This window comes from Ochotona curzoniae, unplaced genomic scaffold, assembly GCF_017591425.1.
Source record: "Ochotona curzoniae isolate NIBS_2020 unplaced genomic scaffold, NIBS_Ocur_1.0 contig_4502, whole genome shotgun sequence".
NCBI classification, from domain to species: Eukaryota; Metazoa; Chordata; class Mammalia; order Lagomorpha; family Ochotonidae; genus Ochotona; species Ochotona curzoniae.
The window spans coordinates 425,871-441,348 of NW_024466308.1; the positions used below are offsets into that span (position 1 = coordinate 425,871).

Sequence of the window (15,478 nt, forward strand, 5' to 3'; positions counted from 1 at the left end):
TTTGGGTCAATGGCATGTGGATTACCTGGGGGTTAGCACCCCCTCTCTTGAGCCGAGAAAGGGCTCCTGGGGCCCCCCTCCGTGCCAAGGGCGGAGTTAGAGGCGGGGCTATGGGGTTCCCTTCCTTATCTCTGCAGCCAGCTGGGGGAAGCGCTGGCACATCCGGCCCTAGGCCATGGGGTCTGCGTTGCTCCTGGGGCTGGGGCTCTGGCTGGGGTCCTTTGGCCTGGGAGCCGCAGGCGCGAGGGAGCAGGTGCCCTTCTGGGTGCGGCTCAGCCCAGAGCAGGTGGCCGTGCTGCCAGGACACTCCGTGTGGCTCAACTGCAGCACCAGCTGCCCCCTGGTGGAGAAGCCCAGCTTGCAGACGCAGTTGCAGCGAGGCCAGACGCTGAGCGGGCCATGCTGGGTGTCCTACGAACTGCTGGACGTGAGAGCCCGGAACTCCACCGCATCCTGCTCCGTCACGCGCGCGGGAGAAACGCGGGGGGCCACGGCCAGGATCACCACCTACAGTGAGGGCCGGGCGAGGGGGAGGGAGACGGGGAGTGGACAGTGGGCCAAGGGGGCGCGCCCGGCGCACCTGACCTTGTGGGGTGCCCTCTCCCCGCAGAGCCGCCCGGCGGTGTGGTCTTGGAGCCCCCGGTCCTGGTGGGCGGCGTCTACACTCTGCGCTGCCACATTATACACGTGTTCCCCGTCAACTCCCTGGTGGTGACCCTGAGGCTCGGCGGCCGGCTCATCTCCCACGACAGCCTGGAGTGTTTTGAAGGCCAGAACATGGCCAATGTGACGGTGACCCATCAGTGGCCTGCGAGGCCTCGCGATCTCTGGCAGCCCCTGACCTGTCACTGGAGTCTCCACCTGCCCGGCCGGGTGGTCCACAGCAGCTCTGCCCCCGTGACACTCGCGGTCATTGGTGAGGTACCCCTGCAGGGTGGTGGGTGGGGGTGCGGGAGGATGGGTTGGGATCCTCCCCTTTCCCACACCAAGGTTTGAGTTCCTCCTGGATCTGGCTGTTAATTCTGTTCCCCTTCCTCCTCCTGTCCTCACTCCTGCCCCCCCCCCGCCCCCAGCTTGGAGCTCCCAGTCCAAAGCTTTGGCTTGCACCTCCATCGCCGCCCTGGGGGGACTCCTCCTCGCCCTGGGAGGGGCCTACCTGCGCAGGTGCCTAGCGAGGAAGTCGCAAATGTAGACTCCGGTGCCGGATGACGGATGAGCAGAAAGAACAATTTCGATGAAGGGGTTGGGAGGAAGGGGGGCCCTGTTCAGATCAATAAAGCCATCCTGAGCTGGCCTCGGTCCTCACCACCCCCCCAGCACACACACCCGAGAGCGCACCCCAAGGAAATAGGCTCTTGTTTTGGGGGTTCCCTTTAGCCACTGGTATTTTTCTCCAAGTCGCTCATCTCACTGGCCCCGACGCCGGCGTCTCTAAGGTCTCCGCATCCGCACGGCCGCTGGAGCTGCGAACTCCCGGCGAACATTATCGCGTCCGCACAGACGCTCAAAGCGAGGGCCTCCCCAACCCCAAGCCCGGCCCTGGGCGCGGTCACCGTGCGCCTCTTGCTGATTGGCTCCGCCTCCCTCAGGCCGCGCTCTGATTGGATGCCAAGTTTCCGTTCCCAACACCAACCCACTTCCATTAACAGCACCCCACTTTGCGCAGGCCAGCCGTGGAGCAAGCCCCCTCTGGGTCCCCGAGGCAGCTCCTGGCGAGCGCTGGGAGACCCCAGATGGGCAACTGACAAGGGCACGTTGAGGGACACGGTTTCCCTTGTAGGACAGCGGGCAGGGCTAAGCCGGAGAGCCCACGCGGGATGCAAGTGGCAGACGCCCTCGGGGCCAGGCGCGCGCGGCACAGGTGGTGAGCCATGGGCGCGTGGGGGTCCGGATGCAAGGTCAGAGCCTCAGGGTGAGTGTCGCGGTCGCCCGTGGATGCAGACTGCAAGGCCGGTGCTGGCCGCCTTGGCAAGGCCTCGCCCGCCGCCGCGAAGGTGGGCGCTCCTGGGCGGCTGGCGCTCTCGGCAGCCGAGCAGACACATGCCCGCTGCACGCTGGGTAAATACAGCCCCCGAGCGGAGCCGACTGTAATTTAGCCGCCCGCGAACGCGGCGCGCACGCACACGTGTCTCCGACTCGCTGGCACTTTCGTCTCCGCCCCCTCGCCCGGCGCGTGCCAGGAGTGGGGAGTTGGTGGTGGGTAGGGAGAGAAGGGGGTCCACGAGAATGTCAGCTCCGCTGGGGATCCGAATGAGACGACCCCCTCGTCCTCTCCGCCTTAGTCCTGTCCTTTATCCTGCGCCGGCGCTGGTAAACCTCTCCGAGCGCCCCCCATCCATCCTTGCACTAAGGGGGCGCTGGCGGGTGGAGCTAAGCATAGAGGCGGAGCTCCGAGTCCAGCTGGTTACCCTGGCATCTGAGGCAAGGGTGGGTGGGGTTTGGAGAAGGGCGATCCAGCATCTACCCACTCCCCGCGCCCCCCGACCTCCGCGCCCGTCCGCCCGCGATGACGCCGGCACAAGGCGGGCCTGCCTGCACGCAGCCCCCCGGGGGTCGCTCGCTCCCGCTCGCTCGCCTTCTCCAAGGCCGGGAGCCCAGTGCACGCTCGCCGCCCGCCCCCCACCGCCTCTGCCGCCGCCCCCTCCTTGGAAACCAAGTTACCAACGTTAAACCAATCCCCGAGCGCAACTCCCCCACACTCCTCCCGCCGCGCCACGCCGCGCCGCGCCGCGCCGTCCTCCTGCCCAACTCGTCACTCGCGCTCCCCTCGCCTCCTGCGCTCTCCCCGCGGCGGCGATGCCAGGGCCTTCGCCAGGGCTGCGCCGGGCGCTACTCGGCCTCTGGGTTGCCTTGGGCCTGGGGATCCTCGGCCTGTCAGGTAAGAGCCCGACCCGGCTCCGGAGGGTGCTGGACCAGGGCGGGGGCGGAGTTCCCAGCCCCCTGCTGGCTCCGCCCTCGCCTCCCACGCTCCAGCCCCTCCACCTGGAGCCTGTCCCCTCCCCCCAACACGAACTGAAGACTCCCGGCTCCTCCGGGTCTCCACCCTACTCCCTTTCTTCGCCATCCGGGCTGCTCGGCTGCAGCCGTGCGCCCTGGAGACCCTCCGCGGGTGCTGCTCACCGACTTGCACCTTTCCCACTCACGGATCCGCCAAGACCCCTCCCTCCGCACCATCTCCCCAGTCGTCGTGACTCACACGCGCTGTTCGCGACTCTGGCCAGAGCTGCTTCCACGAGCCCCGGCCACGCGCGTCCTCTCCCCACCATGTTCCTCACCCAGCTTCGGGGGTGTCCTTTATTTTGGAGCCAGCCTCATTTCTGTCTTGCCTTCGCCCCAACCTCAGTCTCTCTCCTGGAAGTCGGCCAGGGGAGCCCGGAGAACTGGTCTATGTCCCCAGTCCTCGCGTGTGGGGTCCCTTCCTCCCTGCCTTGCTGTGTGCACGGAAGACCCCTCATCTTGCCTCTCGGCGTCTTCCTCCCCCATACATTCCCATCGCCCCGTCGCCGGCTTCTTGGAGCCTGGGGCTCTGGGCTCGCATACCCCCAGAGGCACCTGCAGTTGAACCCTGTGGGAGCATAACCCCCAAACCCGAGGCTTGGGCAGGGCGCGGGGACTCCTGGGGTCATTCCCGACTGTGGTCCCCTCGCTGCTCGATCCTCCCGAGTTAGCGGCCCAGGCTGAGCCCGCGTCTCCCCGGGCAGCGGTCGCGCAGGAGCCCTTCTGGGCGGACCTGCAGCCCCGCGTGGCGCTCGTGGAGCGCGGGGGCTCGCTCTGGCTGAATTGCAGCACCAACTGCCCACGGCCGGAGCGCGGCGGCCTGGAGACCTCGCTGCGCCGGAACGGGACCCAGCGGGGGCTGCGCTGGCTGGCGCGGCAGCTGGTGGACATCCGCGAGCCCGAAACCCAGCCCGTCTGCTTCTTCCGCTGCGCGCGGCGCACGCTCCAGGCTCGTGGGCTCATCCGTACTTTCCGTAAGTTCTGGGTGGCCACGCTCCGATTCCACTACTCACACTTGCTTCCAGGTCCCGCCCATCCAAGATTCCAGCGCCCGCCCCATCGGGCTCCTCCTTCTGGACCCTTAATTCCCTCTCCTCTCATCCCCGGCTCCCCAAAGCCCTCTCTAAGCCCGGGCGTTTCCAAGAGCCGCGATTTCTTATTCTGCAGAGCGCCCGGATCGCGTGGAGCTGATGCCGCTGCCTCCCTGGCAACCTGTGGGCGAGAACTTCACCTTGAGCTGTAGGGTCCCCGGCGCGGGACCTCGCGGGAGCCTCACCCTGACCCTACTTCGGGGTGCCCAGGAACTAATCCGTCGCAGTTTCGCGGGCGAACCGCCCCGAGCGCGGGGTGCCATACTCACGGCCACGGTTCTGGCGCGGCGGGAGGACCATGGAGCTAATTTCTCATGCCGCGCGGAGCTGGACCTGCGGCCGCACGGCCTGGGACTGTTTGAAAATAGCTCAGCTCCTAGGCTGCTCCGGACCTACGGTAGGTGCGCTCGCGTGCGCACGCGGGGTGGCCGAGGGGAACGGCAGCGGATTCTTAACTCTGCACACGCACCCGAGCCCCTCTGTGCCGCGGACAGCCACGGGAGCGCTCTCCCGCCCCTGAAGGGTCAGCTCTGTTGTTCTGCCCCCTAGCCCTGTCCGCGGAACCCCCGCGTCTCGTCGCCCCTGCAATTCTGGAAGTGGGCTCTGAGAGGCTCGTGAGCTGCACCCTGGACGGGCTGTTCCCGGCCTCGGAGGCTGGCGTCCACCTCGCGCTGGGGGACAGGAGGCTGAATCCCGAGGTCACCCTGGAGGCGGATGCTCTCGTGGCCACCGCCATGGCCGTGGCTAGCGTGGAGGAGGAAGGCACCAGGCAGCTGGTGTGCAGTGTGACCCTGGGGGGCGAACGGCGGGAGACCCGGGAGAACCTGACCGTTTATAGTAAGATTTATAAGAGGGAGACATGACGGGGTGGGGAGCGAATGATGGGCGGGGGCGGTTGGAGAGACCCCAGGAGGAGTTTGGGCAGGTGATGGGAGGGCCTTGACCCAGGGAGGCGTTGAGGTCAGGGGATCCGGTCCATGTTTGGCCCCTAGGCTTGCCAGCGCCCCTCCTCACCCTGAGTGAAGCCAGCGCCCCCGAGGGCGAGTTGGTGACGGTCACTTGTACACCTGGGGCTGGAGCGCTGGCCACCCTGGATGGGGTTCCAGCGGCAGAGCCGGGGCAGCCCGTCCAGCTACGGTTTAATGCTACTGAAAATGACGATGGACGCAGCTTCTTTTGCGACGCCACCCTCGACGTGGGCGGGGAGACCCTAAGCAAGAACGCAAGCACGGAACTCCGCGTCTTATGTGAGTAGCCCCAGCATGCCCATTTCCCGGGTGATGCCCCAAGGACCGGGGCGAGCTGCTCCCAAGCCGGTGTGTTCCCTCTCCGCTCCCCTCCGCCCCGCAGACGCCCCCCGGCTGGAGGACACGGACTGTCCCAGGAGCTGGACGTGGCCAGAGGGGCCTGAGCAGACGCTGCGCTGCGAGGCGCGCGGAAACCCGGCGCCGTCGGTGCACTGCGCGCGGCCCGACGGAGGGGCGGTGCTGGCGCTGGGGCTGCTGGGCCCGGTCACCCGCGCGCTCGCTGGCACTTACCGCTGCACGGCGGCCAACGTCCAGGGCGAGGCGGTCAGGGACGTGACGCTGACCGTGGAGTGTGAGTCTGAGGAAGAGAAGCCTCGGGCCAGGATGTGGGGAGAGTGGGTTCTGCCGCCTTGGATCTGGTTGGAGGGATGGCGGACGTGTCCTGCTGCGTGGGGCGTGACTTTGGGCGGAACTTTTCCAGGTGGGCGGAGTATGGGGGCAGTGAGGGGGGAGGAGGAGGAAAGGGAAGGGATTAAGCGCGTCAGCCTGAACCCCCAAGTCTCCCGCTGACCCCTCAACACCCGCGCCTCTGCAGACGCGCCGGCGCTGGACAGCGTGGGCTGCCCGGAGCGCGTGACCTGGCTGGAAGGTACCGAGGCCTCGCTGAGCTGCGTGGCGCACGGGGTCCCGCCGCCCAGCGTGAGCTGCGTGCGCGCCGGGGAGCCCGAGGTCATCGAAGGGCTGCTCCTGGTGGCCCGGAAGCACGCGGGCAGCTACCGCTGCGAGGCCGTGAACGCTCGGGGCTCCGCAGCCAAGAACGTGGCGGTCACGGTGGAGTGTGAGTCCTCCCCGCACCCTCGGGGCCACCCCAGCGTCTGCCAGCGCGGCTTCCCTGCGAACCCCATCTCCCGCTGCTCCCCCAGACGGCCCCAGCTTCGAGGAGCATGCTTGCCCCAGCAACTGGACGTGGGTGGAAGGGTCGGAGCAGCTGTTTGCCTGCGAGGTGGAAGGGAAGCCGCAGCCACGCGTGCAGTGTGTGGGCTCTGAAGGCGCCAGCGAGGGGGTGCTACTGCCTCTGGCGCCCCCCGACTCGAATCTCCGAGGCCTCAGCACCTCCAAGGACCTGGCACCCGGCGTGTATATCTGTAATGCCACCAACCGGCACGGCTCTGCCGTCAAAACCGTGGTCGTGAGCTCGGAGTGTGAGCGGGGCCCAGGCGGGTGCGAGGGGCGGAGGGCGGGGTGTCCAGGGTTCCGGCCCCTCCCTGACGCGCCCCTCCGGCCCCCACCCTGGCAGCGCCGCCACACATGGATGAATCCACGTGTCCCAGCGACCAGACGTGGCTGGAAGGCGCCGAGGCCGCAGCCCTGGCCTGTGCTGCCCGGGGTCGCCCTTCTCCACGCGTGCGCTGCTCGCGGGAGGGCACGCCACGACCCCCTCGGGCGCGCGTGTCGCGGGAGGACGCGGGCACCTACCTCTGTGTGGCCACCAACACGCACGGCACGGACTCCCGCACTGTCACGGTGGGCGTGGAATGTGAGTAGGCCTCCCTGGGACCCCGGAACGCCACCTGCACCTTGAGGCCCTAGTTCCAGCTCCACAGGGCTTCTTCTCACTAGGGGTGCGTCATTTTTGCTCCCCACAACTGCTCAGTGTCATTTTTAGAAAAGATCTGTTTGAAAAGCAGAGAGAAAAGTAGAACTAAGAAAGAAATCTTCCATCTGCTGACTTGCTCCCCCAGTGGCCCCAAAGGCTGGGGCTGGGCCAGGCCTGCTAAGCCAGGAGCCAGGAGCTTCCCGCAGGCCTCCCGTGGGTGCCCGGGCCCCAGCCTTTCCAAGCCCCTCTCCCAGGAGCACTGGCAGGGAGCTGGATTGGAAATGGAGCAGCAGGGATTTGAACCAGTTACGGGTGGTGGCTTAACTGGCTGCGCCATTGCATGGGCCCCGTGGTTAACTGCACCCAGGTCTCCTGTGGGTGCCAGGGACCCAAGCCCTGTGCCATCACCTGACCCCTCGTCTGGGACGCACGTTATTAGCCATGAGCTGGATGGTGGGAGGTGGAATAGCAACAAAGCCTTAACAGGAAGCATGTTGGGGTAGGAGGCTTCCCCTGGCTGCCTGCCCGCCCCCAGGGGTGTTCCAGGCCCTATTGGGGCTGGGGGGCTGCCAAGCTTCTCTCTGCTTCCCCCGTCCTCCGCAGACCAGCCGGTGGTGGCTGAGCTCGCAGCCTCCCCTGCTGGAGGCGTGCGCCCTGGAGGGAACTTCACCTTGACCTGCCGCGCAGAGGCGTGGCCGCCGGCCCAGATCAGCTGGCGCGCCCCGCCAGGGGCCCTCAACATCGGCCTCTCCAGCAACAACAGCACGCTCAGCGTGGCAGGCGCCATGGGCAGCCACGGCGGCGAGTACGAGTGCGAGGCCACCAACGCGCATGGCCGCCACGCGCGGCGCATCACGGTGCGCGTGGCAGGTGAGTGGCTGGAGAGCTGCGTGGGGGTCGCCCACCAGCACCTGGCTTTCCGTGCCCGTGGTGGATCCCAACGGAAGTTGGGGGCAACTGATGACCCAAGTTGGGTGTGTGAGGGGAATTCTGAAAAATGAAAAACAAAACAGGAATTTAAAAAAACCCACCTTGGTGTAAAACTGGGAAATCCACGCTCATCAGAGTCCCCGAACTTTTTGCAACAGCAGGCATGAACTTGGGGTGGGTTCTGAGTGGGGGGAACCTCGTCGCTTCCGGCAAGGGGGCTTGAAACGTCCACCAGCTAAGGCCCCCTACCCCCAACTTCCTGCAACTTGTAGGGGTGGGGTCGTTCTGGAGCGGGTTGCACGGGAGACCCCTCGCTGCCATGTGGGGGAGGTGCCAGCGGCAGCTCCGGGCCTGGGGGGCACGGGGCTGGGAGGAGCCCCGACTTTGCCCACCCACCCTGGGGGTCTCCCTGCAGGTCCCTGGCTGTGGATCGCCGTGGGGGGCGCGGCGGGGGGCGCGGCGCTGCTGGCCGCGGGGGCCGGCCTGGCTTTCTACGTGCAGTCCACGGCGTGCAAGAAGGGCGAGTACAACGTGCAGGAGGCGGAGAGCTCGGGCGAGGCCGTGTGCCTGAACGGCGCGGGCGGCGCTGGGGGCGGCGAGGGCGGCCCCGAGGCCGGGGAAGCCGCCGAGTCGCCCGCGGGGGGCGAGGTCTTTGCCATCCAGCTCACGTCTGCCTGAACCTGCTCCCCACCAGCCCGCCTCTCCCCGCGGGCCGGGGGGCGCGCCCCACCCCAGGCGCACACCCTGGGGGCGGGAACAGGAGGGGCTTCGGCAGCGGCTCCTTCTCCATTCACTATTTATGAATTCACCTCCAGGGGTGGCCACCCCTATTTTCTACCCACCTCCCCCAATAAAGTTTATAAAAAAGGAACGGCCCTTGGCTGCTTTCTGCAGGCTCTGAATCCCAGCCCCAAGCCTCCCAGGTGATCTGCACGCCCCCCACCCTGTGTTTCCAGGAGTGCCAGGGGCCTTGCCCTCCATGTGCCCTGCCACTTCCCCGGTTTCCTGTTCTCAGCAGCCCCTAGGGCAGGGGTGGGGACCCAAAGCCGCCCTCCTCCTTCTCCCAGTCTCTGGTGACCTGCAGTGCTGTCCCCCAGATCTGGTAACTGGCACCCACTTCCCCTCAGCCCCCCAACATTAGGAGATGGGGGAGTCCCGGTGGCTGCGGTCACAGGCAAGGGAGCAGGGTATATATGTGTCAGCCGTTTGGGAGGCCCCACCCGCCCAGCCCTCCGTGCCTCAGTTCACCCCCACATCCGCGACTCCAAGCAGACACACGCTTGCTCACGGGGTGTCAGCTGCACCCCCGCGCACGGCGCACTGAGGCATAAGGAAGGAACAGTTGGCTTCCCCTCCCCCTGCCTCCGGAGCCCAAGCGAAGGAAGGCGGCCTGGGCAGCTCCCAGCCCTGCTGGCAGCTTGGAGCAGTTTATGAGCTAAGAAGAGAACAGGAAAAGCAAGCAGGAAACGGGTGGCTGATGCAAAAGGGCGCCTCCTTTCTCCATAGCCACTCAGCAGAGGCCCAAGCACGCCCACCTGTCCTCCGGTTCACCTCCCACAGGCCCAGCGAGGTGAGCCTGCAGGCTCTTCAGGGTGCAAAAGGACCCATAGGCCAGAATGGGGGGGCGGGGAGCCGGAACTGCACCCAGGCACGGACATGGGATAGAGCCACCACTTGGCCTCTGCCCAGCGCAATGGCTCAGTGGTGAAACCTCGCCTTGTATGCACTGGGATCCCACATGGGCACTGGTTCGTGTCCCGGCTGCCCCACTTCCCACCCAGCTCCCTGCCTGTGGCCTGGGAAAGCAGTGGAGGACGGCCCAAAGCCTGGGGACCCTGCACTCGCGGGGGACAGAGGGAAAGATCTTCCACCTGCTGTTTCACTCTCCAAATGGCCGGAGCTGAGCTGATCTGAAGCCAGGAGCCAGGAGCTCCATCCGGGTCTCCCGCATGGGTGCCAGGCACTGGAGCCATTCCCTGCTGTCCTCCAGGGCTGGGCACCAGCAGGCGGCTGGAGGTGGGAACTGAAGGTGGGCATGGAGCCCAGGCGGAGGCACCCTAACTGCTAGGCCCAGCCCTCACTCCTGTAAGAGTTGCTAACTCCCCCGTGTACACGTGACCAGGCGGGGGTCTGCGTGTGCCCCTCCCGATTCCGATGAGAAACCAGTCACCACCTGCCGACTTGGGCTGGGGGGAAGCGGCACACAGGGCAGGGTCCCCCCCAATCACACGGCTATCACAGCAGTAGCTCTGTGGTTTATTTCGTTACCAGTTACAACAGGAGTGTCACCGCAAGGTTGACGGGAAGGTGGCCTGGGGAGCTCTTGGGGGATTCTGAAGCCTGCATCTCCCACCTGGGACCCCCGAGGGGAAGACAGCTGGGACAGAGGCAGCGGGCACAGGGTTCCCATTGCCCTGCTGGTCGGGGGCAGGGAGAGCCAGGCGCGTAGGTCTAATCAGTGGGGCCGCTGCGGGAGCCCCAGGAGATCCCACACCTGCCACACAGCCTCCGCACCTGCACGGTCTTCCTGGGCACCAGCCAGCAGCTGGAGCATCGCATGCCGTACTTCTTGTACCTGGCGTTGGGGGGGTGGGGGACAAAGACCTGTCACACAGCATGGAAGGGGGTGCCAGACACCACCATTCCCCCCGAGTCCACCACTCCGGCTCAGCATGCAGGAGAGATCTGGGGTCAGAGTGGGGAGGCCCTGCACCCCAACTTCCTGCTCCAGGCTAAGGACCTGATTCCACAAGCATTGCACAGCGGGGTGCCATCCTCAGCATCTCTCCAGAGCGGGGTCCTCTGCGTCCCACAGGAAGCGCAGCGCCGGGGCCCTGAGAGGTCAGAGAAAAGGGGCAGGGGTCACAGGGATATGCAGTAGGGGGGAAGGGTGTGCCGGGCTGCAGCGGTAGGGGTGGGGCTCCTGTGAAGGCCCCGCCCAGCAAGGAGGCACCAGATGGGAGGAAGCCGGGGGTGGAGTGACTCAGCCTTTGGGGTGGCGGGGAATGCGGGTGCTGCGACTCCCGCAGGGCTGATCTAAATGGGGGGTGCAGGATGGGCAAGGCGGGGCAGGAGGAAGGATGGGGACAAAGGGCCCCAAGACCAGGACTCACCCAGGGCCTCGCTGGGTCCTGGGGTGCTCACTTCAGGAGCCACAGCAGGGGCTGGAGGGGGCTCCTGAGTCGGGCCGCCGCTGCTGCTGCTGCTGCTGCTGCCACCGCCGCCAACATGAGTTAGGCCACTGCGGGGAGATGTGGTGTCGATCCTGGGCAAGCCCCCAAAAGCAGTGTTTACGGTCAAACTGCAGATCCACCTGGCTCCGAGACCCCGTGGTGTTGTAGCTTGTAAAGTCGCCAGCAGCGACCCTGGCATCTCACATGGGCACTGGCGCCAGTTCTGGGTGTCCCACTTCCCGTCCAGCTCCCTGCCTGTGGCCTGGGAAAGCAGTGGAGGACGGCCCACAGCCTTGGGACCCTGCACCCGCGTGGGAGACCCGGAGGAGGCTCCTGGCTCCTGGCTCCTGGCTGCAGATCGGCTCAGCACCAGCTGCTGCCGCCATTTTGGAAGTGAACCAGAGGATGGAAGCTTGCTCCCTTAACTCTATCTTTCAAATAAAAAAAATATATATGTATATAAGATCTATTTATTTTTTTAACTGGAAAGTCAGATTTACAGGGAAAAGAACAGAAAGATCTTCTATCTGTTAGTTCACTCCCCACGTGGCTGCAACAGAACTGAGCTGATCCAGAGCCAGGAGCCAGGAGCCTCCTCCAGGTCTCCCATGCGGGTGCAGGGTCCCAAGGCTGTGGGCCGTCCTCCATTGCCTTCCCAGGCCACAGGCAGGGAGCTGGACGGGAAGTGGAGCTGCCGGGATACAAACCAGCGCCCCACGGGATCCCAGCGCGTGCAAGGTGAGGACTCTAGCTACTAGGCTAGCACAACGGGCCACTCCAATATTTTTGCAGTTTCTTCACCCACAGCTGCATTTGCACTGACACACACAGACTTCTTCCCCAACCCTATTCAGCTGCGTGGCATGGCGTGGCGATGCAGGCGCTGCATCAAGGGGGTCACCGACCCCACCCCGGCTCCCAGGATCTGCACGCACCAGGCTTAGCCCCCCACCCCACCCCGTACCGGTAGCTGGGGACGATCTGCAAACTGGCGTCTGACTTGATCTCAAAGTTCAAGGTCACCCCTTGGAACTGAGGGTCCGCCTCCTCCATTCCCTTCCGAGGGTGCGGCTGCTTCCGGGGCCTCCTCAGGGGGGACGCTGGGGGAGCCCTTGGGGGTTCCAGGCCCTGGCTCCTCTGCCTGGCCAGAGGCGGGGTGTCCACGGCCTCCAGGGCCACGGGCTCCCAGCCAGGCCTGTGCTGGGAGGGAGGCCTCTCCTGGCGCTGCTCCAGGGCCGTGATGGGGTCCTGGCAAACGCGCCACAGGTGTAACCTAGGAGCGAAGGGAGAGCCGATCGCCGCTGTCCTGACCGGCTCCTGGCTTGAAGAGCTTCCACCAGCACCACCACCACCTGGGTCTGCTCCCCGCGCTGGCTTCCTGGCCTGGAGCAGGGGACACGTCCCGCCCGGCTCAGTCACAAAGTTACAAAGTAGTCATCCAAGAGGCCCTGCCCTGGGGGGTGGGCTCTTCACGTGAGCTCTCGCGGCCGGGACCCCTACCCAAGGCGTTAGACCAGCCCCTTCACCAGGCCTGCGCGGCTGGGTGGTCATGGGTCGGTGGAGGCCGCGCCTGCCAGACTCCCCGCGACTCTGATCGAGACCTCCGTTCGCTTGGCGCAAGGGCCGGGGTGAGCACCCCCGAGCGCGCCCGGGGTCCCACACCGCCTCTGGCCGCGTGACCTCTGGCTGACCCCGGACGCTGGCCGTCAGGACCCTCAGATCGGCGGGGCAGGTGGGCAGGCGTGCTGGGGCGTACCTGGGCTGCAGGTACGCTGGCGTCATCTGCTCGTGCCGTGGAGGGGGTCCTGGTGCCGGCTCGGGGTCCAGACAGGTCGGCGCCAGCAGCTGCAGCTGCACGGAGACGTCCGCGTTGGCCTCCGGCGCCCCAGCCCAGCCCCCCGCGCCGCCTCCCCCTGTGCCCCCCGGCCCCAGCTCGGGGAAGGCGCGCCCCACCTGGGAGGGCACCGAGACCCTCACCCCGAGACGGGATCGGATCCGATCGGGCTGTGTTGGGCCGGCTGCACGCGAACACCACTGCCCAAGCCCTTCCTCCTCGCACGCACAGCCCACGGCCGAGGACCACCTCCAAATCCCTCCGCGCCTGCCGGGGCGGGGCCCTGGTCTCAACCATCGCTGCCCAGGAAGAGGGGCGCAGTGGGCGCCCCCCAAGGACACGCCACCGCCAAGGCTCTGCGCGATAGTTTTATTGCAGCTCCAGTAGAGTCTGCCCCTTCCCCACTCCCATTCTTGGGGACCTGGGGCGGGGGCTGGCTGGTGAGGGGCCCTGTTCCCACCACGGCCTGGACTCCCCTCCCGGATCTCCAAAGTGCTGCCGACTCTTCTCGCTCTCCCTTCTCAGGCCTGTCCGCGCTCCGGGCTGGGCCCGCAGCGGTGGCCGTGCCCTTAGTCCTGGCCCTGGGGCCATGCTGCTCCTGCTGGCTCGGGCTGTGGCCCCGGGTCAGTGGGGCTTGGGCACGTGGCCGTCCACGTAGAAGTTCCTGGTGATCTTGGGCAGGGTGAACTCGGCGCCTTCCAGCTCGGGGGTCAGCAGGATCTGGCAGCCCAGCCGGGAGTTCTCCTGCAGCAAGGGAGCCATGTCCAGCAGGTCGTCCTCCCTGGGGTGAGGGCAGGGGGCGGTGAGCAGCAGCAAGCTGGGCCAGGCAGCCAGGAGGGGAGGGGAGGAGTCCAGCTCTGCCAGCTCACCTCTCCTCGGGGGGCGGCAGGATTCCCAGGTGGTCTTCACTTACGTACATGTGGCAGGTGGAACAGGCTAAGGAGGCTTCGCAGGCCCCTGTGGGGCGGGGACAGGGGAAGGCCGCAGTTAGGCCCTGCCATTCAGTCCTGGGAGGAGGTTTTACCGCGCCCCCTTCTCCCTCCAGCCTGCTCTGCTCAGCTACCCGTCCCCAAGCTGAGGGGCCCACAGTGCCACAGGGTGAGCGTACACTTCAGTGGGGCTGGGTGGCACCCCGCTGCCGGGCATTGGGGCTGAAGCAGAGGACGCATGTGTTCCATGGATCACCTGCCCAGGCAGGAACCTAACTCCCAGCTCTCAGGTCGAACATGGAGAGCCCGTGCTTGGGGACAATGTCCCCCGTCGCCGTAAACCTTCTAAAGGGTTTTTACAACCCTCCCGTCCCCTTTCCCCGGGCTAAGCCAGGGCTAGGACCCCAGCTGTTCCCAGCTCACAGATGAAGAAAACAAAAAGGCCGGTGCGGTAACCTAGCAGCTAAAGTCCTCGCCTTGCATGTGCCTGGATCCCACCTGGGTTCAAGTCCCAGCAGTCCCACTTCCCGCCCAGCTCCCTGCCTGTGGCCTGGGAAAGCAGTGGAGGACGGCCCACAGCCTTGGGACCCTGCACCCGCATGGGAGACCTGGAAGAAGCTCCTGGCTCCTGGCTTCGGGTCAGCCCAGCTCTGGCTGTTGCGGGCACTTGGGGAGTGAACCAACGGACAGATTTTTCTGTCTCTCCTCTCTTTAAATCTGACTTTCCAATAAATAAATAAACAAACAAATAACTAAATAAGAGGCCCAGGAAGGTGAAGCAGCTTGCCCAGGGACACAGACTGCTGCCCTCTCCGGCTCGTGTTCTGCCGTTTGCCCTGCGGGTGGACCACACCTGCCAGGGACTCAGCTTTCATATGGCTGGCCAGTAAGGCCCCTAGCTTTGCCATTATGGTTAAAGTCCCCTTTTAAAAAACTAATTATCTTAAAGGCAGAGAGAACGAGAACCGGACGGCTACTGTTCACTCAAATGCCGTCAGCCAGGAACTCCACCCTGGTCTCTGCTGGCGGGCAGCGGGGACCCCCACTACCTAAGTGGGCTGTCCACTGGCACACCTGCAGCGAGAGGGGCCTGGGGCAGGTGCCCCGCCAGCGTGAGATGCAGCATCTCCAGCACTGCCCAGGGTTCAGGGATGCCACCTACAGCGACCTGGAGTCCCCAGAGTCGCCGTGACGGGAGTGAACACGCTGCAGGTCATGGCGACTGTCCTTCCCTTCACAATAAGCTAACTGAACGTTAAAGGACCAGACAGGCAACAGGTGGCGTGGACGAGGCCGACTGCGAGAAGAGACAAAGGGAAACACTCCAGTAGGACACACGCTTGGGTGTACGCCGAGCACAGGGCCGGGGGACCCGTGAAGGATGCTGGTGGGGGGGTGCCAGGCCGGAGCTGCGACTGCAAAGACCCTGGGGTCAACCAGAGGGACAGCGGGGCAATCCATGGGCCGGACCTGAGGCCCAATGGACGAGGGAGACCCCCAAAATGCTCAACAGGTAAGGTGAGGGCTGTGGTGAAGGGGCTTCTCTGAACGGATAGACACAGGCCCGCTCACTGCCCAGTGAGCACCCCCGTACCTTCCAGGTCCACCCCATGGCGCTGGGCCAGGTGGAGCACATTGTCTCCGACTCGGCCGCTCACTGGGATCCGCTGGCCAGACCGG

The 15,478-nt window shown here is 65.8% G+C and overlaps 3 protein-coding genes across 4 annotated transcripts; 2 read left to right on the forward strand and 1 right to left on the reverse strand.

Annotated features, from left to right (window-relative positions):
* The first annotated feature begins 83 nt into the window (after positions 1–83).
* ICAM4 (intercellular adhesion molecule 4 (Landsteiner-Wiener blood group)) lies at positions 84–1,291 on the forward strand. Of its 2 annotated transcripts, none has more exons than XM_040986272.1 (3): positions 84–512; positions 593–916; positions 1,074–1,291. In XM_040986272.1, the coding sequence occupies exons 1-3, from the start codon at positions 176–178 to the stop codon at positions 1,190–1,192; spliced, it is 780 nt and encodes a 259-aa protein (XP_040842206.1). In that variant the 5' UTR covers positions 84–175; the 3' UTR covers positions 1,193–1,291. The 2 variants fall into 2 exon arrangements, with proteins under 2 accessions (XP_040842206.1, XP_040842207.1); XM_040986273.1 differs by having other exon boundaries at positions 90–512; positions 611–916.
* A 1,505-nt stretch (positions 1,292–2,796) lies between these two features.
* On the forward strand, positions 2,797–8,540 carry ICAM5 (intercellular adhesion molecule 5). Its single transcript, XM_040986267.1, has 11 exons — positions 2,797–2,878; positions 3,702–3,971; positions 4,165–4,485; positions 4,638–4,925; positions 5,081–5,335; positions 5,439–5,687; positions 5,931–6,173; positions 6,259–6,537; positions 6,633–6,872; positions 7,536–7,802; positions 8,278–8,540. Exons 1-11 carry the CDS (start codon positions 2,797–2,799, stop codon positions 8,538–8,540), a joined length of 2,757 nt encoding a protein of 918 aa, XP_040842201.1.
* A 1,582-nt stretch (positions 8,541–10,122) lies between these two features.
* On the reverse strand, positions 10,123–12,863 carry ZGLP1 (zinc finger GATA like protein 1). Its single transcript, XM_040986193.1, has 5 exons — positions 12,792–12,863; positions 12,000–12,308; positions 10,976–11,064; positions 10,603–10,696; positions 10,123–10,437 (listed from the first exon to the last, which is right to left on the reverse strand). Exons 1-5 carry the CDS (start codon positions 12,815–12,817, stop codon positions 10,314–10,316), a joined length of 642 nt encoding a protein of 213 aa, XP_040842127.1. The 5' UTR covers positions 12,818–12,863; the 3' UTR covers positions 10,123–10,313.
* Positions 12,864–15,478: the final 2,615 nt, after the last annotated feature.

Excerpts from the sequence above, each read along its gene's own strand:
- ICAM5 (XM_040986267.1), top strand. The coding sequence starts at position 2,797 with ATGCCAGGGCCTTCGCCAGGGCTGCGCCGGGCGCTACTCGGCCTCTGG. Across the intron at positions 3,972-4,164 it reads TGGGCTCATCCGTACTTTCC|AGCGCCCGGATCGCGTGGAG; the intron begins GTAAGTTCTGGG and ends CTTATTCTGCAG. Across the intron at positions 6,174-6,258 it reads CGTGGCGGTCACGGTGGAGT|ACGGCCCCAGCTTCGAGGAG; the intron begins GTGAGTCCTCCC and ends CTGCTCCCCCAG.
- ZGLP1 (XM_040986193.1), bottom strand. The coding sequence starts at position 12,817 with ATGACGCCAGCGTACCTGCAGCCCAG. Across the intron at positions 11,065-11,999 it reads CAGATCGTCCCCAGCTACCG|CAGCAGCAGCGGCGGCCCGA; the intron begins GTACGGGGTGGG and ends CAGCAGCAGCAG. Across the intron at positions 10,697-10,975 it reads AGGACCCAGCGAGGCCCTGG|GGCCCCGGCGCTGCGCTTCC; the intron begins GTGAGTCCTGGT and ends CTGACCTCTCAG.
- ICAM4 (XM_040986272.1), top strand. The coding sequence starts at position 176 with ATGGGGTCTGCGTTGCTCCTGGGGCTGGGGCTCTGGCTGGGGTCCTTT. Across the intron at positions 513-592 it reads GGCCAGGATCACCACCTACA|GGTGCCCTCTCCCCGCAGAG; the intron begins GTGAGGGCCGGG and ends CTGACCTTGTGG. Across the intron at positions 917-1,073 it reads CGTGACACTCGCGGTCATTG|CTTGGAGCTCCCAGTCCAAA; the intron begins GTGAGGTACCCC and ends CCCCGCCCCCAG.